Raw genomic sequence first — 25,131 nt, forward strand, 5'->3', positions numbered from 1 at the left:
TAACACGACAAATCAACCTTTTGTCACACCCTGTATATGTGCACGCGTGCACGTTACGGTCAGAGCGAAATCACGCGATCGCGCGAATGCAGCCAGCAATAAAGACGGTGACGTCCCTAATAACCTAGATGCGGAATATCCAATGGGGAGTAGACTGACTGGCAGAAATGATTTCCCATCGTGCTATCGTAACGCGATCGTTTCCAGCACACGACGGTCAGGAAGCAAGCTATCGTAAAATCGGCACGTCCTCCTCTATCGTTGGGGTTTCCGGTCGTGCGTTTCTCTTCGGATTTGCTTCGACTCCTCCGCAACTAACAAGTGTAAGAAGACGCGGTAATCGATCTACGGATCTATGTAATTTTTCAAGTTGAAACGATTAGACGGGAAGATTTATATGATTAAGAACAGCATAGTAATTAATTTTATCGGTCGATAGCCGGAAGAAAAGCCAACTTCAGATATATTTTTGTCCAACATGCTCTATCGACCGGCCGTTGCGTATTTTTAATTTCCGCGTAAATGTCACGCGACGCTTCGCTGGCCATTTGATTAATGCGGCCACGGATGCTGACAAGACAAATGGCGTAAATAGAAGTGCAACGAGACGTTGAAGATCGTCCTAGATTTTGATTCGGATTAGATTCTTCGTTACAGCGATACTGTGTAACGATATAGTGAATAAAACACTGATTTTGTGGGGAAAATGAATGAAAAATAAGGCAAATTCCATCACAGGTTCTCTACTATCCAACTACGAAGAATGGGAGTAATAGCAAATACGTAGAACAAGTTTGTAGGTCTTGAATACTTGCGAATATTTCTCTACCTTGATTCGCTACAAACTTGCGGTAAAATATAATATTTTGATAAAACGTAGAAACGCACCAGTAACATAGACGCAAGAAAATCAGCAACTGTATCATAAAGTATTATCGTTTAAAATGTTAGCAATTGAAACTGTACGAATTTATGTAGATCCGCCGCGAATTAATTCTTCAACAAATATCACGCTCCTCTATAATTGCGCGATGCATCTGCCGATATTTTTTTTTATTTGAAAGTACTTTGCAATCAATTCTCATTGAGAATTATAAATAAATTATTCCGGCGTGGTACTATAACATGAATAATAAGTGATTACCGTAAGTTTGATTCTAGCTGAATCTAATGTTTAAATCTAGAGGGTAATGTTTCTTAGCCTGTGGATCTGATCCATCGTATCAAGTAATTGAATAACTAGTGGGTTTTGGTGGTTGTTAATTCTTACGTTATATCTGCCGATATGACGCGAAAGTTCAAAAAGCTCCAAACTCTGATCTATTCTAATTAGATTATTTTATTTTCCACCCTTCTTGTCCAACGCTATTATTCCATGCGGAAATGAGAAACCTGGTCCGAGATCAAGTAGTTTGACGAGTCTCGAGAGAACTCAGCCCCCTGCCAATTTCCTATTTATACTCGTTTCTCTTCGATCTGCGCGCGAGTCATGGTAAACGAGAGCGCAGTGTCCTCGCGTAGAAGGGATAAATAGAAGATTAAATAGAACAAATAGAAGAACAGTGCGGATGGACGCAAAGTGTAAAAGCGAGCCGAGAAAAATCAACACAGCACGCGAACTCGACTCTCGAAGACGATTAGTCATCATTGCGAGAGTAACGATTTCCCGAGGCGTTATGCACAGCCGTTCACTAGACGTGTCTCTCGAAAAGGGAACGATCCTGAGTCATCGACAGATGCCAACGTACCCCGATGTCGCTCGCTCGTCTACACACGGAGTTAGGATTCACGTGATCGCGTGAACGCGTGACGATGATTTACTTCGCCGTTTAACCCTTCAAACGGTAACCGATTACGGTAACTCGTGCGTGTTTGTCTGTTCCTTTTCGTTTCGATTTTCACGCGTTTCGTCCACGTTGACGATGAATAATGAAAATGAAATCGCCGTTCGTTTTGTTCTTGACATGGGATGATTTATATATCGATAGTTTGTGGATTGCATAAGCGATATATGTTGCAGTAATTAGGGTTTAAGGAATGTAATTAATGGATTAATTTAAAAGTTTATATATGTAGTATCGTGGACGAAAGGCCTAAGATATCTGCCGAATCGTAAACAATGTCGCGAGAGCCGCGGCATCGTCGGGTACATCAATGTGTCGTCGATCCTTTTTAAGTGGATAGTTTCGTGGAAAGGGCCCGCGTGACCCTGGCCACGGGCGTTTCGGGACACGTGTCTCGAACGGCGGGAAAAGACAAAGAGACGTTAAAGTCAGTATTAGTTGAGAAGCCGGAGAGAACGGATGCAAAAGGTGTGCAGAGTGTGAATTGAGAAGCGAGAGCGAGCGAGTGTAGAAGCCGAAGAGTGTGAATCGGGAAGTCGAAAGCCGCGTCTGAAAATAAGACGTACGACAGCATTGTAATTATTTCGTTGCTTCGAATATTATTAATTAAATCAAAACATCATTACTTGTCCTTTCCTCTAAGACCCATTAAGATACTACATATACGTATATAAGTATAGAGAATTATGTATTACAAAAGAAAAGATAATTCTAGATCGATACCGTGTGAGCCTGAAAGGCATCTCAAAAGAACGAAAAGATATTACAATGTTGGCCGAGGACGATGATTTTATGTTTTTGTCACTGGCTCGTAAAACAATAATAGGATAACCACATGTCCCAAACATCCTGCAGGGCACAGTCATTGAGACAATAACCAAATAGTGTCCCAAACATCCTGCAGGGCACAGTCATTGAGACAATAACCAAATGGTGTCCCAAACCCAGAAGACAGTAACAGGATAGGCGCCTTCTGACAGGTGCCTGGTGACCCTCCATAGAGCCCAAACCCTTAGTATATAAATCTTCCTAAAATCGGCACTCGACATACTCTATTGTAACAGTTTGAACCATTATTCTGTAGTATTCGTATAATAAATTTTATATAGACTAACATATCTAAAGTTCGAATGCCTCGCCTTACGTGCGAAACGTTCAAATTATCGCGAAATAATTCAACGTGAGGAGACAACCTGTAATTTGTTAATTTCACGATTTCCTGTATCTACTACGTGACATTCTCACTGTGAGTGTACTACCAGTACATGGGTAAAGTATCTCAGACATATGGGAACTTTTCCATTTGAGACACTTGCAAGAAGAATTTAATGCACTTTCAAATAAATGTCCAACTTTTACTTCGCATTTAAGTTTCTATACGGTAGAAATTCATTTATCTGAATCGAAGGACAAGCTGTTCATATAATTGGAATTTGTATAATAAGAGTTAATCGACTCTCTCCATTGTCTGTGATTTATCATAGAAAGTTAAATTTGATTAAATTTATTTTCCGCGTACAATAGAGATATACAGTTTGATAGATGGAGCGAACAAACAGGAATTCGTTTAATTCGACGCTAACTAAAATTTTGTTTCACAAGCAGTTCCACTTCGAATGGAATTCCACCCTCGTATTTCAAAATCGTGTAACTTTCTATTCTTCTTATATAACAGAAAATTCTTTAGAAGCAAAATTCCAATCGCAATACGATCGATCATAGAAAAATATATTTACCGGTGTCGACGAATATCTTGCAGAGTCGGGGGAGGCCGACGATGACCTGGCACTGCTGCAAGACATGCCGTCGCTTCCTAAACTACCGTGGAAACTGCCGTGCAAGGAATTCGACAGTGGCCCTGGAGACGCTGGCGACGCTGTCAAAGGAGATTTCGATCTCACCGAATCCGTCCTCGACCTGAAAATCAGTAAATCAATTATACGCTCGATGCAGAAACACAGCGAGCCTTTCAGATTTGAGGCAGTGACACTCGCGGCTAGCGGTGCACAGATTTAGACAAGCAACTTCTATGAAAGGTTTCCTCGGAAACAACGGGTCTATGTTGCGTTGCGTCGCCGGCGTTTCAAGCTGTCGGCGATTTAGCTTCGACGTATCTCGAATCTCGATGGATTCGATCAAAAAGCAGTGTGATTGAACCGTTTGTATTCGTAGCAGCGTACAGGTCAGCTGTGCATTGAAAGGGTCTTGGATTGGATATATTTAAAGAACCATTCTTTTCGGGGTACAAGCTAATCGGAGTGAGAAGTTGATTGTTCGAATTTCATGAGAATCAATGAGTGTTGTATGGTAAACACGAAGACAATAATTTCAAAAACGACCATGGCTAATATAGGAAAGAATAGAATATATACGGGGTTGTAAAATTCACGAATCAACTTTATTTATCACGTCAACTTCTAATTCTAAATCTTAACTATAGATTATGCTACGTTTATATTAACCTCTTTAGATTAGAAATTTCATTTATAATATATCTGCAATTGAAGATACTCGTACGATGCAGTTTCGAAAATTCTTCGCTAGAGTGTGGTGGTAATAGGATCGTTTTCTTGGAAACGAGTGGACTGAAGTTGAAAGATGGATGAACAAGAGAAAGAAACTCGGTTCCAGCTATTAATCCATGAATCATACATTTTTGTTATTTTTATATCACCCGACTCGACAAACACTTAAAGCGAAAAGCATGGCAGGCAATTCTGCAGATTCGTAGGCAAATATTTTCTCAAAATACCATCTTTCCCAAAGGCTTAAACGGAAAGTTAAGCTAAATCGCTTAATCGTTTGAAATTATTCGATTCCCGCAACGAATGTTTAGTCTTCGGTGTCCTGCTATTTCTCTGCTTAATCCGCTTTCGCCTTTCCAATTATTCGTCACAAGTTTCGCTACGTGCTGAGGATCCTTGTCTGTTTTTCTTAAAACGTTCACACTGTCTGCAACATATGCGCGACACGTCTTTTGATAGTTCGTTGGAATTCCATCGTCGAACGAATCACAGATTCACGTGGATTTAACACATAAACTCTCGAATTTCGTTGCGTTTATCGGAATTTTACCAGCTGTGTGTCAAGTCTTCAGTTCCGTGTGCCAGGCCCGTTAAATCTCTTCTTAAAATCAAATCATTCTCCGAATTTATTAATGTTGTAGCTTTGAAAGGAATGGTTCTTAAGAAATGTATGGATTACGAATAGATGGATACAGGACATATCTAAATTAATTGAAGCAACAGGATCAAAATACCCAGGTGCCATTACTATAATCGGACGATTTAAGCAATTCGCCAATTTACTCTCCTAAAACATTCTCTTAAATGCCAAAACATTCTTCATTTACTTTGTTAAAACATTCCCTTAAAGATGCCAGCGGAATTCTCAACTTCAACAGCTCCTTAAAGGATACAAGCAAAAAGAGCTAACGGCGGGGAACGTGTTAAATTAGCGTCCGCTTCTCTTCAGCCTCGTTTCTCGTTCATCGAGACGCTGAATCAAACGAAATTAAACAAGTGTAAGCAGCGTTAAAGCCGGCGCCGTACAATTTCGCCCGGAACTCGACGATCCATCCGAGTTCCGTCGACGGATCTGCGAACAGAAGGCTTTTGTGTCTCGCGTGGCCAAAAGCTGAAAGGTCGAGAAAAGCGTGCGCGAAACTGCCGGCGATCTCCTTCTGTGCGTCGTCAGAAAGGAAAAATCGTTGCGGCACATGCAAAACGCGAGCCGAAGCGGTCGAACAAGAAGATCGTTTAAACGTGCTTCGTGAAATTGTACGAGTGCCTCTAATCTATTTCTAGTGTATGTTCCACTGTGGGCTGAATACTGTGACGCCGGCAGGATATAACATCGTTAACGAGTCTCTTTGTCCGTTTATGCGTCTATTATCACGAAAATATAACGTTACGTGCGAATCTGTCACAAGTATCTGCTAACAATTTATTCTACAATTGCTTTCCCGACGCGTCGTTTGCAAACGCGCGTGAAATTTATGGTCGGCGCCTCATACCGCGTCATTTTAACGAATAGCATCGTCTAGAGTACTCTAGAGCGAGATAAACGACCCAACAAAAGCAAACGACCAAGGATTATCCCTGGTAATTGTATCTGACATGGAACTGGCTTTGTTCGCCAATCGTTCGTCGCCGCGATGGATTTACGCGAGACGAGTCTCGTATGAAGAATCATGAAATTCTTGGTGGGTTTAGTATTATACCGAGGGATTAAATGAAAGATTCTGAGCGACTTTAGTGGTTCTCATATCTCGATTCTGAGAAAATTTCCAAGCAATTTTTAATACTTTACACGGATATATAATCTAACGATCTAACTATTTAGCGACGGATAATACTTAAAACAAAAAATAGACACTGTAAAATGTAAGATCTGTCTTTAATGTACTAAAGAAGTGATTCATACGTTAAGATATATATGACATATGTTCATGAAAAACTTTTGCCGAGTATCTATCGTGTCTGCGATGCTTCTAATTCTCTTTTATTGCTCGTCGGTGGATCTAAATGCGAACGGCTATTCGGTTGAGAAAATAATTGTTACGTTTCTTTAATAATCGCAGATGCATCTGTATAGCGTTAATAAAGACTTCGTAGATAACCATTAAAAATTATGCCAGAATACTTGTAGTGATTTATCAAAATGTTAGACATCCTGCCTCAGACTTCGCCTAAAATTTCAAAAAGTTCCGCACAATATACGTAATATATTCATAAAAATTCCTTACGATAAATAATCAAATATTTCCGCCAGTTTTTTCCCATCTCAAAATACGACTCTATTCTTCGATATTCAATCGCAATTAAAATCACTGCCACGCAGGCATTACAAACTCAATGCGCTAAACTCAATTAAACTCGGCGAAGCGTCGAAATACGTCGCGACAGTGAATGACTCCTCCATTGAAAATGGGGATCGTAGCGAGGCACGACATTTTCAACGTGACCGTCGTAGCCATCGTTGCTCCTTTTGTCACGCAACAGCTCAGCGTATTTACAGTATCAGCATTCAGGCGGTGAAGTAACGACGAAGAAGCCGAGAGAAAGCGGCGTGGGACACCAAGAACGTCGTGGAACACGCGAGATGCCACGGCAAGAATTACGCGCGCACCGCGACCGTTTCAGGTTCACGCGAGCGCGCGCGCTTCCATACGCCGTCGTCCGCGCGTGCACGCTTTTACTTCCTTCTTCCTACGAGTCTCCTCGACCACGGCCACGGTCGCCACTCGCCACCAGAAGAAACGTTCCCCGTCCTTTCTCGCGTCCCGCTGCTTCTCGCGCGTCGACAACGATTTATTAACCCTCGCGAACGTTCGAGCGCGAACTTTCAGGGGAAACGGTGAACGCACGGATGGAAAGGGCATTGTTCTTCGCGAACGTAAATTTGGAAAGTTGGACAGCCGGACTTTTGCACGCACGAGAATCTTGCTTTTGATTCTCTGCTGCAGCGCTCGAGATGATCTCGTTTAAGAATCGTCGGAAACTTTCACCGGTTACTTTTAAAGATATCTCGTTCGATGGAATCATAGGAATTTTTTGGTGTTTTAAAGTATCGCAGACGAAAGAATGGGAATTGAGCTGCGCGAGTGTTGAGCTTCGTGCAATTGCACCGTGATGCTATCGGTTTCAATTGCCTTTCTATTTTACGTTCACCTGGTAGGTTTAGCTTCTTCTACGCGTGCGGTAATTCTTCGTGATCAATGTTATTGCATTTAATTTTCTTCGAGTAAATGTTTTATTCGAGAATTTTTTTTTTATTTATACTTTCTACACTCGATAAAGTACCAGCGACAGTTGACAATATTTCTTTCAATTTCAAAACTAAATGGACTTTCTCTCGGCTTCGTATTCGTCGACTACGTCATTACTATTAAACACTAAGGCCATTCACCGAACCTAACGAAGCCCTGAAAGGTACAAACGGTGGATTCTCCTTCTCTCTTTCTCTCGTCTTTTTCTTCCCTTGCGCCATCGAATCTCGTACTCTCGTTCACGCGTTGCTCGGCTTCGTTAGAATCGGCGTTTGGCATGGCTACAAGTCTGCACACCATAGGTGAATACCTTTCTGGCGACAACTGGTCGACAAAGCCGACCACCTTCTTTTTCGTTCCGTTAACGCTGAGCGAGGGCATACTACAAGGAGGGGTAACGATTTACGATATACACAAGCCGGACATCCTTTGACTTTTACTTAGTTTTACTATACATCGTTCAAGATGTCCCGAGTGAAATTAACGCGGAAAACGCATCCAACCGCGAATCGATTAGCGTTGGGGTCATGTTTCCAGCAAAGTTGCTTATTCACGCGAGATCTATGTCACCTAACAGCTGGAATTCAACGGTGAAACGTCGACTATTCTGGCTCCTTTGAGAGATTAATTGCTTGCGCGAATGGCTTTCGAAGTTTAGATCGAGTGGATGATTAAATGAAAAATGAATTAAATCGAGGAAGTTAAATTATAAAACCAAATTTAGTCGATAATCATGCGAAATTGTACGATTACGTCAACAAAGGTCAACTAAATTAAACGTCTAATTTAACCATCGATTATTTGAAAACAAAAGAGTTATTTTCGACGCTTAAAAACTCGTTTCCTTCTTATTCCTTTCGAATCTGAGAACAAACACTATACTGAACATAAAAAGATGATACGTTTTAATAAGATGGACTTTATTAGCAGTTCTCGAGAAAAGAACTGAATAAAAGTTGCTCTTGAAAAAGGAATAACGAAATTCGTATAGGAAAATCGAAAAGCATACTATACAAATATTTACTCGTGTTTCTCCCATAGCGGACATGGTGCAAAATCAACAGACATCCTAAGTAAACGAATGTCTATCCCTTATCCGAACCCCAGTGATATAATATTACGTATTTTAAGATTTTTCTCTCGGGACATCTTGTTCTAATATGTACACATGTAAGTACCTATGTATGTATGTATATTTACACGTATAAGAAAACGGAACCTGTACCATAACTAAGAAAAAAAATTGATAAATTCTGGTCTGTCTCAAATCAGATATTTATGTGTGTTTGAAGACCGTAAGGGCAAACTTTATTACAAATAATGCACTTTTTTCACTAATAGTTTATAATTACACTACACAGAAAAATGTATTGAATGAGCTGACGGTAATAAAATTGTATAAATTCTACTAAATTTACTATGATTTATACAGATTATTTTCTGATTAACGAGCATAAATACGTGAATGAAATTCGTACACTAAAGAGGTATATAGATGTTCGAATACTCGTATGTATTAGCAAGATATATATCTTTAAGTTACAGTTATTACGTTCAGGTATCTTTTTATAAATGTGTTAAAAGCTTAATTTCATTGAACTTTACAATTATTTCATTCCATATTTATCTCATATCAAACTACACACGCTAATAACGAAACTTATCGACTAACAAAAATTCACTTGTAAAGTTGATTCTCTACTCGTTTCGAACAAAGTAAATATATATTACGAATATATTCTAAACTCGGAATTCCCAACATATGGTTCGTGACCCTCGCGATTAGTTTTAAAAATATTTGTAGCGCTTAAATATTTTAATGTCTACTTTGCCGTAGTAGGCCAACATGGATTGTCATATTTCATTAAAAAAAAAAAAAAAAAAATTATGAGAAGATTATTTAACTGTTGTAAAAGAGAGTCGGGAGCCAAAATTGTTAGGAAACACGGCTCTAAATTTATTAACTGTTAAAAAAAGGAAACGTACATCTATAAAAAAGAATAAATACATAAACTACTTTTGCATTTCTGAAGGTTTAGCCAGAAACAAGCGATACGTTCAATACGCGGCATTTCTAAGAGCCGTGAACCGGTTCTCGTTGTATCAACAACGCTGTTGCAAATACGTTACCTAGAAGGAAGCACATTACCGAAACGAAATTTCTTCGCATACACGCATCGAACATATCGCTTCATTCACGTTCCAGGAAGTCTGGTTTCTCCCGGTTTTCCCTTTCAGTCAATATAATTAAGAAAAAATGACGCATACCTGTTCGACTTTGGCGTAACGATGTCTCTAGTCTCGGACGTGTATTTCCTTTCAGCACGACCGCCGTTGAAAAGCTCGACGGTTTCCCTGGTAACCGTTTCCAGGAGAGGTTCTCCGCCCCGTCTACCCTTGCTGAAGGTCCTTTGATCCGTTTTACGGACCATAACCACCCTCGACAGAGGTTGATTGAATTCATGGCCGTGCATCGTTGGCGGAATCATCGCTAACGACTGAGAGAGGGGTCCTCCGACTCGCGGGGACCTGAAACAGATTATTCGAGATTGCAGAGTGAGGGGATTTGCATCGAATGCTCCCTGTTTAAAATTAAAATGCTTTTCATGCTACGATTAACTCGACGTCCGCAACTTTTTCTTTTAATGAATTTTTTATGAAATACGATTCTGTTCAAAGACGCGTGCTGAGAATCTGTTACTTTGGAAATTCTTTCCTCGTTCGTCCGAATAAATAGCAATGTGGTAAAATTTTAATATTTGTATTCGTAAAAGACAAGATGAAATTTTTTCCAACTAATATAAATGATAATATTTGGTTGCTCGAAAGATTCGTAAACGAAATTTAAGAAACATTTAAACGTGGTATATTTTTATAAACAATTTATACGCTATTCCTTTTGTGATAACTTTTGGCTATTTATAATTGGACGGATGGAGTTCGACTGATATAGAACAATATTGGCATATTCATTATCGATACATTGTCTTTGATGTTTTGATTTGATTTGATACACTGAAAAACATCTCTCCTATTGACTAATCTTGGATTTCTTTTCTTAATTACTCTATACATACAATGATTAATAAGTAGCATTTATCAGAATTTAACATTCCGTTACTTCGCACGAGTTTATAATAAATGATTATTTTCCAATAATCTTAGGAACGTTATGTACTTTCCGAATAACCTAATAACATGTACAAACGAAAGCGACAGTTATTACAATATTTGGTAGACTGTGAATACCTACTTACGCATTTATCGAAAACTTAAAACTATACAAATTTAATGAAAAAATATATAGAATATTGAAAACAAAAATAAAGTACTCGTGATAATATTTCATAAATGGAATAAAAATGTTTATTTGGATTCAATTTCTTTAGTTATATCTATTCATTAACATCTACAATGTATTCATAAGATGCTCTCGTGTTCCAAAGTTTGCAAATTAAACATTTTTATGTTGTGCTATTCTTATTAATGTATAGCAAAGCAAATTTGTCATCTACATTTGAAACCTATTAGCATACCGGGCAATAAACTGAGACCTTAATTCAACTTTTTAGCACTACAGTGTGAAAACAAACGCTTTGGGAAGCAGTTTAGAGAATCGTGACGATCGTATTTTACAAAACCACGTTATGGAACGGTTAGAAAATAAAATTATGGTAAGAATTTAACGGTGTTGAAGTAATAAATTACATGATGTTCTTTTCTTATAAGAATTTTTTCTCCTCGTGGGAACGTCATAAGTTTTCCAATCCCATACGAAAAACATATACGCGCATATTTACGATACTTCTAATGCCTACTCTGCTTTGCGTGACTTGTTAACGAGGTAAATATATTTATAACGAGTCGTGAATTGCAGTTATCGTACTTACGCGCACTTTTAAGACGGCAGACAGAATATATTTACTCGGATAACTATATTTCCTTGGAAAATTCGCAGCAAAAAGAAAAATATTTTACAATATCTATGTAACGTTACTCTGTCAATTTAGGATCATTGTATCGGATAACTTATCTTGATCCCTTATTTTCTAGACATAAATCACAACGATAAAATCAATGATAAATGACATTAATGCTATTACATGCTATAATTACATTAAAGAGAAGAATCATCGTAATGCAATTTAATTAGTTCAATCGCTAAGTAGAGCGATAATATGACAAATGATGTCTGATAAACGATACGCGTTTTAGAATCAAAGATATAGTTTTCCTACTCGTAATCTTACACATTGGATGTACGTATGTATTCTTATTTTAAATGGCAATCTCCGTACTATCGTATAGCTTACTTTGTTATAATTACAGACTAATTAGCAAATATGAAAATTTCCTATCTTGAAAACAATAGAAATTTGATCTATTTTTGAGATACTTCAGATATCTTTATTATTACTAGTACTTGCTTATTATTCTATCAAAGTGTATAAACAATTTCATTCTTTTTTATAAACTTTATTATCACATTCCTGATAGACAAACATAATTAATATATATAAATAAGTTATTCGACTTTTATGGCAATAGTGACACATTTTCCACAGGCTAAAAGTTAAAACTATAGAAATATCGTAACGTGTTTAATATAAGAAATAATTTGAAAATTTCTAACTCTACAATTTAATTGATTATACTATTGTTTCCTGAATCATTAAAGTTATATCACTTGTTAGATACATGTCGATTTTTTTAAATGCATACGACAAACTTTCGTTTCCCTTTCGAATCAAATTTACATTTCGCATTTAAACTTCCAATACAGATCTGTCAAACATTTCAATTCATACAGCAAACTTTCATTTTCCCTTTCGAATTAAATTTACAATTACCAAACATACAATAATAACATTCAGCTGAATTTCACTTTCATCGGGGTTCGTACGATTCTTAACTCTTCGAACAATCTTCGGGGCTACGAATTATCGTTGCAAGAATTGCTATAACGGGAAATATGTTTTTGTGCGTGCCGGGGGAAGGTGGATATGTCTAATTACGACGAATGTGGTAATAACATCTCTTGGTCTATGAGCTCGGTATTCATAGCGATGAGTGAACAACCCAACACTATCGTGCAACGTATAATGAAGCACATAGAACGAAGACCTGCAATTGTTCATAATTTACTCGCTCGTTGACACTATTTATGATTATGGTAGGTGTCATCGTCTGCTTCAAACATTGTCAAATTTTTCCAAAAAAAGATTTGAAGATACGTGTATGTATTTGTATACTAAGACTTTAAAAAGCAAGAAACCAAATCTCAGTTACCATTCCATATAAAAAGTGAAGTGGATGTCGTTATTAATCTTTTAGAAAAAAGAAAAAAAATAATGTCGTAACACTTTACTTGTGTCACCCTGTGTATAGTATGTAAATAAAATGAGTGGCTACACTTTGTTATCGTATTCTTTCTAAGGACGGGAAAAAAATTGTGATCGCAGAACCGGAACCTTTTCCTTTCCAAGATATAAAAACTCTTTGTTTACATTAGGATTTACATAATAACAGGCGCTATTATTGTCGAACTGATTTACTACAACGTACATACGTAACTTCAATGTCAGATCGACTCGTTACTATACCAATTCTCCTGATTCTACGTGTAACAATTATTCTTCTAAAGTTTCAATATAAACAACAAGCGTTTCGATCTCAACGACAAAGGGGAAAAAATCATGACAAATTAAAAACCTCAATAAGATAACAAGTCACTTGCATATATGCCTTTGTATAGCAGTTTACAGTAAACAAAATCTCGATTCATACAATAGAAAAATAACAAGAATATTATTTATTATTGTTTCTCATTGCTAGTATAAATCAGTAGACGAGATATCTCGTGTCTTAATGAAAATATACACCGGACATATCCTAACATCACACGAATGATATTACTTCCAATATATCTTCCATACGTAATAAAAAGCGTTAAAATACATTAGTTACCCAATTACTTGACACGACGAATCAGATCCGCAGACTAAAAAGACATTACCCTTTAGACTTAAGCATTAGATCGAACTAGAATCAAACATACTGTAGACACTTATAATCCAAGTTACAGTACCACGCTAAAATAATTTACTTATAATTCTCAATGAGAATTGATTGTAAAATTCTACCAAATAAAAAAGAAAAAAATACACATCGCGCTCTCGTCGTCTTAAATTTCTGTTAATTTGTTCGTTCGTGTGCTCCAACGCATAAATTTCAAAGCCTGACCAATTGACCAATTTTAACACCTTGCTGTATTATTTTGAATATCACCCTAGCTTGTTCACCCTAATACAGTATGTGGGATGTACCCGCAATAATTTGGAATTCCCTTTCGAGGGAAATCGCTCGCAACCCGAAATTATCCACTCGATTAAGCCGGTTGCTTGCCGGGACCTCGTTACTCTTAAAACTACGCCCGCTGACTCCTCGTTAACTTCGTCGTTAACGCGTAGTCAGATTCTCGTTCCGCGGGCAATTAAGGCTGAATTTCTCCCGTCGAACGTCTAATCAACGGAGGGGCGAGTGTAGTGGGTGTCTCTAGCATCGCAATTTCTTGCGGATCTACTCTTATACTCGGGGAACCATTTCGCACGCCGAAGAAGACGCTTGACAATGATTTTTACGTTCGCAGCACGATACTGGGTCGTGCTCGGAACGATGAAATTGCGAATCAGTGATTGGGAACGGTCGATTGATATGTTCGGCTCCGATGCACTCGCCAGAGGAAAAAGTAAAGCTCGTCGATCGTAAATCATTTGAAAGTGCTATTGGGCTTTCTTCGGTGAAGCAAGAGCTTAATCCGAATCGGATCAAAACTTGAACGTGGCTCGCGTGAAAAACAATGATTCCAGCTAATAGTTTATTATGGCGAATGGTGTTACAAGAGTATAGGTTCTTTAAAAGAGAAATGTATATGTATACAGGGAGTTTCGTTTATGTTGGATATCTTAGAATCAGTTACTTTGTCGTTATAAAAAATTGTGTCAGGGCGATAGTTAATTGGCTCGGATGTACGAACATTGTGGTTCGTGGCTTGTACTTTGCTTGTATTTAAACGGAATTGTTAATTTTTTTTCTTATAAACTGTGCCTTTTCGCTATCTTTAGCTTAAAGAGCCAAGGATTATGGAAATGAAACGAATGGATAAAATAGCACAGGTATAGAGGTAAAAAATGACGATTAAGTTACGTAAATCGGAGTCGCGCGATTCGACCCGCATTTCATTGCGACAGAAAAACAATTGCAGTAAATCAGCGTTTCTCAAACAGCTAGAATACTAGAATCGTTGTACCATGCTCGTATTCGCTTCTGATTCAACATCTAGTTTATACATACGTACGTAGTTTACTATAATACTTTGATGCTTTGATCGTTCTAAATTAGCGAGGAATCACTTTCAATTTCATCTGTTCTTATTGTTCTTACTTCATTATGTAATCCCATTTCGTAAAACCTGATGAATAAAAAATATACACTAGCTTTCGATAAATTAAGTAACGTTACTTTATTCTTACAATGAAAATACACGATTTGTGTATACCCCTATCTAAAATTTCATTTCTATTTTCGGATAGTCGAAAAAATTATTACCGAATAAAATAAACAATTATAACACCATGCTGACTCTATTCTAAAAGAATTTGCAGAATCGTTCACGTGATATAAAAATACAAGTATCGTTTTTTGTTTAAAAAAAGTATCTTCGCTTATATTAAATAAATAATAGCATTCGTTGCTATGAACAGTTTTTTACATTACAACCTTCGCTTGAAATTTACTTTTCAAATTCAATTCTATATCTTCATCAACATACGCGTTTTACTACGACTAAACATACTTCATTTACATATTTATAACGTCCTAACCACGAGGTGCCCTCGAATGACCTCAGATTGGACAAACGACCATCTGAGAAACGAAGTCACGAGTTCTTTCGCGTTTATCCCTCGTCAAACAAAACAGTCCAATTTAATAGTGACACGTTACGAAATACCCTAAACACATTTCACTTCGAGAACACAGCATTACTTCGAATACACTTGCCAGTTTAAGTCATCGAACCGAAACAGAACCTCTAACTCGTTCTTCCAATACCAACATTCCTATAGTTATCTCCCTCGTTCGATCACGAACCCCTATATATCAAAGAAAACGAGCCTAAAAAACAAGGGAACGAAAAAGAACTCACCGCAAACCTCGAACGTCGACCTCTTTTATGCTGTCTATAAAACAGAAGCAAGGATCTTCTCACGGCGAGATCGATATACTCCCGTCAAAATCAACGATCCAACCTGAGATCGTTAGTCTCGTCCAACTGAAACACGAAACACGAAACAAGACACTGTGGTGATGGATTTCGAGAAATAGTAGGAAATCTGTTGTCGGCACGAACTATGGAGGTGAGAAAAAAGACGTGACAATCGAACGCGGGATCAAAGGAAGCGTCCTCGTTTCGAAGCTGCGCGTGAACAAGACTCCATGGCTCGGACCGTGGCACTGGATCCTTTCGTCGAGGCACTCTAACTCTGCTCTCTCGATACAAACCGCACGACAGAACGAACAAAACTGGCACGAGAGTACGAGAGTCGGGCCACGAGAAAGAGAGACGGGCCTCTCCGGTCTCGGAGAGGAAAGGTGGCCAATTAGCCGTTACTCGGCGCACATGCCTTAACCAACTACCCGGCGCAGCTGCAGCGCCGCTGTACGCTTCTAGGGAATCGCATTCATAAACGCGCACGATGCGGCGTCGCTCCGCGCGTCGTTGTGCAGCCTTCCAGAAGATTCGCGTTTCTTTTTTATCCCGTCTTGTTGTAATTTGTTTTTGTTTTTCTCTTATTCGCGTTAAATTTGACCGAATATGTATACACCTTGTTTCGTGGTTCGTCTGATGCGCGAGTTTTCAAGTGCTGCGATGTTTCGATGGATTTGATCGAAGTGGTAAAGTGATTTGACTATTGTTCGTTGAATTAGTTTGAGGTTATTCGCCGATACGAGGATAAAATGTATTGCTCTTTGCTTGAGAAATAGGGGGGTAGTTTATAACTGTTCCGAGACGAATTTTCGTTTTCGCAATGAGCCATACGTTATATATTATGTATTAATTATTTTACTACGTTTTTTCTATAAAACGAGTGATGTCTCTTTCGTTATATCGAATTACTAAAAGAACAAAATCGGTATTTTCACGAGAAAATAGCGTGTGTATCGTTAATTTATAAAAACACTTTCGACCATCTTTCATGTTTTAATTTGAAACTTTTACGATCGTGTTTCTCCTAAGGATATAGATATATTTCGTGGTTAAAACGTAACAGACGTTAAACGTTTTTACGGTAAGTTAAATGAAGCATGTGATTAGAAAACCGGACACGGTTATAATTTCTCGTAGTTATGAATCAAGAACAAAATAAGCACTTCTGTAGTTTTGAGATAATAATAGTTTGTATAAAATTGTTGCACATAGCAAATTGACTCGTGACTGAGATAAACGACCTTTCGCTAACATCTCTAATTTTAGCCTAATTATTCTAACATTTACTTGTTTACTTATTTATTGTAACTCGCCAATTGAAAAAAAGATCAACGATAAAGTCTTAAAAGAGAACGTTACGATACACGAAACTCGCTAGGAATTACGCCGCTGCAGATTCTCCCGTTGAAACGCAGCGCGATCGAAATACGCGTTGTTACATTTTGCATCGTCCCGTTTTCCAAATTCTCCTTTCACTCGTTCTAATTTCCAATTGCGCTATAGAAACACGGGTTTAACGAATTCCTGCTCTCCGTTATACTTCCAGCAACGGTAAAGATTTTTCTGGAAGGCGAGAAAATTCCAGACCGATCGGTATCTCGAATTTCACGTACAGGAATAAACGTACGAGCTTAAAGCGAAACAGTCTCCTCTAGCAATTTCTCCATCTCCTCTTTCTCTTCTTGTCGCGACAAGAAAAGAAACCCGGCAATGAGTTCCACTAAATTACACAGACCGGAGGGAAATACCGTCGAGGAGTAAAAGAGAAAACGACAGAGAGAGAGAGAGAGAGAGAGAGAGAGAGAGAGAGAGACATCGAGACGACCGAGACGGCCGAGAGAAACAAAAACTGAAACGATTTTATCGAAACGCATCCTGCGCGCGGTTTCTTCCGCTTTCGCGACAAGGCGTAAGTACGGTGCGCGCCGCGGAAAGCAGCGTAATAATTGGAGAACGAAGATGTACGGCCGAGCGAGTACCGCTATTCCGGCTGACCGGAATCACTGCTCTGGAACAGCACGGTATTCCTCTCCTTCGCTCATTTTCTCTGTCTCGCCTGCATCAACGTGTTCACGGAGAACACGTGCAACTGGCTTAACACCTGTTCCAACGTCCGAGCGCTTTTCCTTCGAGTGACCATTGATCGTTGTCGTTAGATTTTGCCTCGAAGACACCATTAATTAATCTAATCGCACGCTTCGACCATCAAAAACACGTTTCATGACGTTTACCATGATAAACAGCAGACAGCAAGAATTCTGTCGCCGGAATAACGCTTTAAAGTATAAAACTTCCGTTTTATGAGCCGTGTAAACTCGAAGGTCGACGCGAATAGAATGGTTCACGGTTCGATACTTTATGGCCCTCTTGTGATTTGTGTTTCTGACGTCACGTGTATCGGCAATGGATAATAATTTAATTTTACTATATATTATGGACGTCTTTATAAGAGTATTCGTAATTCATATTTGCAATTAGGCTACATTAAGTATATTTTGTATCATAAAATATGGACGTAAGTAAATATTGGCTATCTGTTTAGAATGTCGTTCCAAATCGAAAAATAATTTACGCAATTACGTGGTGTGTATCATTGTTTGTATAGAACAAGTTTACTTACGATATAACGCGACACTAATGTAGTTCAAAAGCTTAACCTCTTTTTTTTCATGGAACACGCAAAATCACTTATCCATGATTACTCATTATTGTGCTATTGAGAATGTCAGTGTAGCGCTTATGAAATACACAAAAACTAAACTCCGAACAAACGAACGTTTTTCCATTCCGTACGCGCACTTTTCCTTATCTGCATAATTTATCGGCAAATTTAATTTACTAGCGATACGTGACCATTATTCACCACAGCGTACGATCGCGTAACAAGCGGTGTTCCGTGGCTCGGCATGAAGAACGCTGAAACGCAAAATGGCCTGTTACGACGAGGACAATGGAAGCCTTACGAGGTACCTTGAAGAAAGGAAGCGTCCTAGCGAAGAAATTTTGGCTACGGTTTGTATGCGGTTACCTGAGACCATTGAATCGACTTTGTGTCAATAATTCCTCCGCTATGATTCACCTATCTGATAAACTCACCCTTCCCCATTTGTATATTGTAAGCACTCACCCGCTGTTCGTATGGAAATGTTTTTTCGGCTGAAGGAACATTTCTGCGTTTATATTTAGGATTTGAATGTATATTGTACGATTAATTCAAACCGAGCACCGGTTAATCCAAACAACATATATTATAATTAAAGAACAATGTGACACCGAATGATTCAATCGGCGAATAAAATTTCAATCGAGCGAAGGTCTGAAAACATGAAACTTATCTAAATGAGGTCCAGCTGAGCTTCAACAGGAACAGCAACGAGTTTCACCGGATCCCAAAAAAAAAAGACTGAGAATGTCGGAGACCTTGTTAACAGGATCTATACGTATTCATTTCTGCAATATCGTTTTCAACCTTCGATTACATCTCGACAGTATTCCTTGCCGCGTGCATCATCAATGTCTCCCGTTGAATCATCTAACATAAACTAAGACAGACGTTCATCGCTTTACATTGGACAGTCAGTAGTCTAGCAGTAATGGTACGTATTCGAAACTTCAAAATAGAATCTCCATCTTATTTCAACCTAGAATTATAAACAATTAAAAACAGTCCGCAAGGAGTGTTTCCATGCAATGAGAAAAGGCACAACGTTGTTCTTGGAAGCTAATGAAGCAACGCGTAAAAGATAAGATCGCGGGCCGCCGATGTTGCAATTAGACGAAGAGTATATAACCGTCCTGAGCGCGAAACGAATATCAGTTGCACGCTAACCGGACATGGAAGTGCGTTTTCAGAGAGATTTGCATGACCGCAAGCAACGCACGTGACCGTCGCTAGTAGAAATAAAATATCATACTTATTACAGAGCTTATACGCCATCGCACGAACGACACGCGTGCAATATGTTTCATGACCTACCACAACACCGTGCTCGATCGATAATCCGACACTGACGCTCGCGAATTGAGAATGAGTCGGAGCCACGTACGGTTCACAGACGAAGAAATGATAGCGGATATATTTTTTGCACCCTACAGCGACTGTGTACATTAATATTAAATGGAAAGTAATTGGCGTCATTTATCCAATACCATAGATTGGATTGGATCGAATTTATACTTGGAAGTTTCTGCAAATGAGATTGCTATTAACGTCTCGCGTTAAATCTTACTTGGATTTCCAATTAGAGTAGGTTCAAATATGAAAAAATTATTTATTGAATGAATTCTGAGAAATTGACAATAACCATATAGAATTTTGTATAAATAGACGTTCTATCAAATTTTACGATATATATAATTTTATTAAATATCGTATCTACATAGGAATATAAGATAGAATTATGGTTGGAAAGAATAACACTGAAATTAAATGGTTTCCTGCTAATTAAATAAAAATATTTCGCAAGCAGTCGAGCGTGAATGACAATCAGTTAAAAACAAATTTCCATTTCATCCGACTGATTTAAATTCCAACGACGTCATAAAAACATGATTTAGATAAAGAACAATTAGCACTTCCACCGGTAACATAACAGTGATAACACAATAAGAGCTCATTGTTTCAGACTCATTCACACGATAAATCGCGTGATTACGATTAGACGACTAGACGATTAGACCTGGAAACAGCTGAGGGTTGATAACGTTGCATAACTGTGTTCGGGAGAACGCGACACGGAATAACGTTAGTCGTTCAAGGCCGAGTACGCTCACTGTAGACAGAGCAGTGCAATCTGCATTACAATGTCATTCATTGTCGGTCATGGCACGAACAAAAACGTACGATAACCGGTCGCCACTCTTACATGCCAGCTCAGTTGTTGTCTTTGTGAAAAAGTTAAGAAACAGTGCACCGAAGAAGAAAAAACGAAATCACGTGTTTTACCGGTACAATTCGATCGACCCAGAAAAGCATAACACCATTTTGGCACGAAACGGTATACTATCCGAAACATGGAAAGTAAAATAATTTTTTTCAGAATAATTTCGCGATAGAATTACACTTTATAATGATTCGTTGGTTCTTAGATTTTATGAATGATTTCTATTAATTATTTATGAATCGTTTCACTTATTCAGAATAATTTGACAACGGAATTATGTTTCCTGATGGCTTCCAAGCTTCCTCGATTTTATAACTGGATTTTTATAACTGGTTGGCAAATTCTTTTTAAGTCTGACAATTTTGTCTGCATTATGTTTCTTCGTAAATGTCGGATACCTATAAAGAAATAGGAAAATGATGCCACAGAAAGTAATTTAAAACGTCCATTGCTGCTGCTAGGTCATGGCCTATATTCCCGAGAGGAACGTAGATAATATTTCCACTACTTTTTTATCGCGAGACGTAATCAAGTGGTTAAGCAGAAATGTTAATAAAACGACAGTCGAGCAGATGGTGACCTCATATAGCGTCAGGTTTCTAAAATCTTGAAAGAAGTAAGATATTCCTCGTTTGTTAAAATGGTGATTATTTGTCCATCGACGAAACATATTAAAATTTTCTTGTATACAACGTATTTTTAGAATAATACAAATTTCACGATAAACAGCAAGTTTCATATGAAAAAAAGATTTAATTGTATATATATCTTCTTTTATAAATTTCTCCTTTGAATTAACATTTTCTTCTTCTATTTATATATGCAACGTATTGTATAACGATGTTATTGTTTTCCACACCAATTACAAAATATGCAAACAATCGCCTTTTCGACGATGAAGATAAACCACGCTCGATACAACTCGATGCAATTATTCGTGACAACTCGGCACAATCGTGAAATGGGTTCGCGTGAATCGCACGCGCGTCTCTCGAGAATGGTGCTATCAAGATCACCGGCTTGACTTCCGGTATCCGGATCATTACGTGTATAGGTACTGTAATTCGAGCCACGAGGCCGTACCTATACTGGAATATCATTGACGATAATAAAGAAAAAAAAAAAAAAGATAAATCGACGAAACATCGAAGAAATATTGCAAGTTACACGCGAATGTCAGACGTTCTTACGTAACCATTCGCTACGTTACGTTATCCTACTTTTGGTTGGTAATTAAGGTGACATAAATTAAGAAGAAGATTGATCTATATGATTCCGTATGAAATAAGAACCGAAGAAATTTGATCGGTGTGCATGAAACTCTTATTTTTTATCTCTGTCTTGAATTATGCCGAGTAATTTGGTAGAATGTCGGTAATTTAATATTATAAATAAATTATACTTGTAGATTAATATTTTCGTACAATATTACCGTGCGAAATACGAAGAAAGGGAAAATGATAAACTATGAATTTTCATTACGAGTAGATTAGAATCTTCTTCATTTCTTAATTAGGTTAACGTCTGTTTTCTGGGTTGTGCACTTTGCGTAGCTCCACTTCTGCTTTATCTTCTTTTACATTTGTCTTTCTATTTTTTACACGATAAACGTTACTCGTGTGAAAACTTTTTCAAACAACACTTTTTATTGCAATGTACTTGTATGCATGTAAATGTTGAAATTTACATTCGGTCACAAAAGTTAATCCCATTCATCCGATCTTTGGCCTTGATACCTATTGCATAATACCAATCGAACAACATTTCTTCCATACATTCTATTTATATCCTCGGTTGTCCGCAGAAAAGTTTCGTAACACGAAAAGTTTCCTGCTAACAGAAGCAAGAGAAGTTTCATTGCTGACCACCGCTTCGACGTTATGAAATTTCTATAATGTCACCATTTACCGAGAATCCTTCAAAGGTCCTCCGTTTCGTTCATAAAATTGTGTATACTCCGTGTGACCTCGAAACCTCTTCTTTCCACGGTTCTTCATTGAAATTTCTCCTTTATTCGCGAGCCAGCGTGTAAATGGGCTACTGACGCAACCAGGAACGCGCCACCGGCACCGCGTAATGACCGATAATTAGTCAGTCGATTGCATAACTCGCCATTGTCAGATAATGCAGACGAGCTGTTGGAGGAAGATTACGTTCCGTGAATTCGCCACGCGGAAGACAAACCGGACATTTCGGAACCCGTCTTTGTCTTTGTCGACAAAGCACGAATGTGAATCGAAAGGCAGAAGCAACTTCTTCACCTGCGTAACACAACGATTTCCATTCACATATTTCAAATATTTCTAGCAACGTTGTTTTGTAATATCAATTGCTATTCGTTCCTGATCCATGCTGTAACTGTCTATACGTTTTTTGTTCACATGTAAATAACTTGTGCAAATCTACTACACGACCTATGCAAATTTTTAAAGAAAGAAAAATAATAAATTATTTACGATTACGTGTTGAATTTCACGCTTGTCTTTGCTATTTCTCTACCGATACGTACTTTCCTAAATGTACACGATTCTGTGACAAAATGCTATAGTTGTCAATTTCTCTGGGTAATTCGGATTGAAAGTGTGCTGGCTACGTATTAATTCAACTAAAATGGTTGAATCGTATTTCCTTTGGAACGACGTTCAGTGAGAATAGATAATCACCTCCGAAGTAACGACACGAATAGAAGATAAGATTAAAGTTCGAAATACAAATTCCACGAACCGAAGTTACACGATTGATGAAGCAAGTTTTTTTCCCCAGTTAAACGAGAAATCATGTTTATTTACGAGTTAGGAACCGATCGAACTTCCCTGGCTGGATTGCGTGCGAACGACATAAAAGTTTCGTGGCCTTGTATTCGCGCACGTGATAATACCCGTACAAAATAAATACGTGCTCGATCGATTACATCCAATTTCGCATACCTGTTTTATCGGCAGTTTGTACGAGAAATGAGACGGTGTACGCGCAACGCATTAGTTTTTCATGTGCCTTGAAACGAACATAAAGAACTATAGACAACGTTTAAATTATTTTCAGAATAAAATTCTTCTATGAGAAACGCTTATAACACGTTCTTTGATATTATATTATTTGTCTGATATAGAATCAGAGGTTGTACATAAAAATCTAAAAATGATTTATCTCTTATTTTTTTTTCTTGGAAAAATATCATCGTAACGCAATTAGTAATAAATATCTATTTCCTGTAAGAAAAATTGAATGTAAAAAAGCAGGAATGTAAAAAATCTTGAGAGCGAAGATGTAAATATTTTCTAAACAGCTTTTTCCGAATTCTTTGTCAAGTAGAATACAAATAAATAAACTCGATGAAAACTGTTTTGGATGCTCGAAACTCGTAAACCAGACACATCGAACATGCAGATGGGACAGATATAGACGCGCTTGGCAATTGTTTACATAATAAGCTGATATTGAAGTATGACGTACCTTTCAAGCGGAGGATATCGCGCGTGCTGCGCGATTCACACGGCAAAGCAGAAACGCGTGACGAAACCGTCGCACTTTACGCTTTGAGACGGCGTTTTTGGGTCAAGTGAAACAGTTAAATGGTCGGTGGCTCGTTTTTGACCTGAACAAACGCAGGAGTCTTTGTTAAAAAAAAAAAAAAAACCAGGCTAACGAAACAGAACATCACGACTTTCTATCTTACTTCGGGAAACGAATCTTCAAGTTCATAGTAAATGCTTCGAATTCACGCACGTCGAGTAAAATCAAAAGCAAACGCATTGTACGAATATTCGCGATCATTCCACAACTTCCTTCGAGCTGTTCCGCAGCACATTAGAAGCGTCATGATAATGGACGTTTGTTCTAACGATAATTAACCTTGTCACTGTTCGAGACTATCGCCGATTATACTTACGCAGGCTCACTCAACATACTAACACAAGTTCTTGAACAAACTCGACTGATTTACAATTCTCGATTGACCATTTATCGGTAACGTTATCTGAAATATGCTCTTAATCGTCGCGAAGCCACGGCTATGTCAATTTTATAGACGATAACGATCGAAATTGGTTCGTCACGATTATCGTCTATGAAAATACGAATTGCATGCATATATATATAGGCATTTCAAGAACCTGAGTAGCGAACGTGAGCTCTCCAGAGATATTTCTATGCAACTTAATTAATTCTTTGGCTAGAGCGAAGATGATTAGCGTTGTATCGTTTAGTTTGGTTAATCGTACAATCGATTTATTATATGGCTGCAGCTTATTCCTAAAGCGATAATAATTTTCGCTGTAATTGACGGGACAAACGATTACGTGGTGATTTGTGGTAATTCAGTGACGTAAGGATGAACTAGACGCTCTTTCCTCGTAAATAATTTCA

General features: G+C 38.0%; 1 protein-coding gene across 6 annotated transcripts in view; it reads right to left on the bottom strand.

Annotated features, from left to right (window-relative positions):
- Positions 1 to 25,131, bottom strand: part of LOC126915096 (uncharacterized) — a 36,979-nt gene that overhangs the window by 4,425 nt on the left and 7,423 nt on the right. For 2 of the 6 annotated variants that reach the window (XM_050719491.1, XM_050719490.1), the window contains 4 exons: positions 15,821 to 15,946; positions 9,883 to 10,143; positions 7,925 to 7,996; positions 3,581 to 3,761 (listed from right to left, as the gene is read on the bottom strand). In XM_050719491.1, coding sequence (XP_050575448.1) covers positions 3,581 to 3,761; positions 7,925 to 7,996; positions 9,883 to 10,103 — 474 coding nt within the window. In that variant the 5' untranslated portion in view covers positions 10,104 to 10,143; positions 15,821 to 15,946. Of the gene's footprint in view, positions 1 to 3,580; positions 3,762 to 7,924; positions 7,997 to 9,882; positions 10,144 to 15,820; positions 15,947 to 16,024; positions 16,283 to 25,131 lie in introns of those variants that run through there. The other 4 variants (XM_050719487.1, XM_050719488.1, XM_050719492.1 and 1 more) reach the window with 3 other exon arrangements.

This window comes from Bombus affinis, chromosome 4 (assembly GCF_024516045.1).
Source record: "Bombus affinis isolate iyBomAffi1 chromosome 4, iyBomAffi1.2, whole genome shotgun sequence".
NCBI lineage: Eukaryota > Metazoa > Arthropoda > Insecta > Hymenoptera > Apidae > Bombus > Bombus affinis.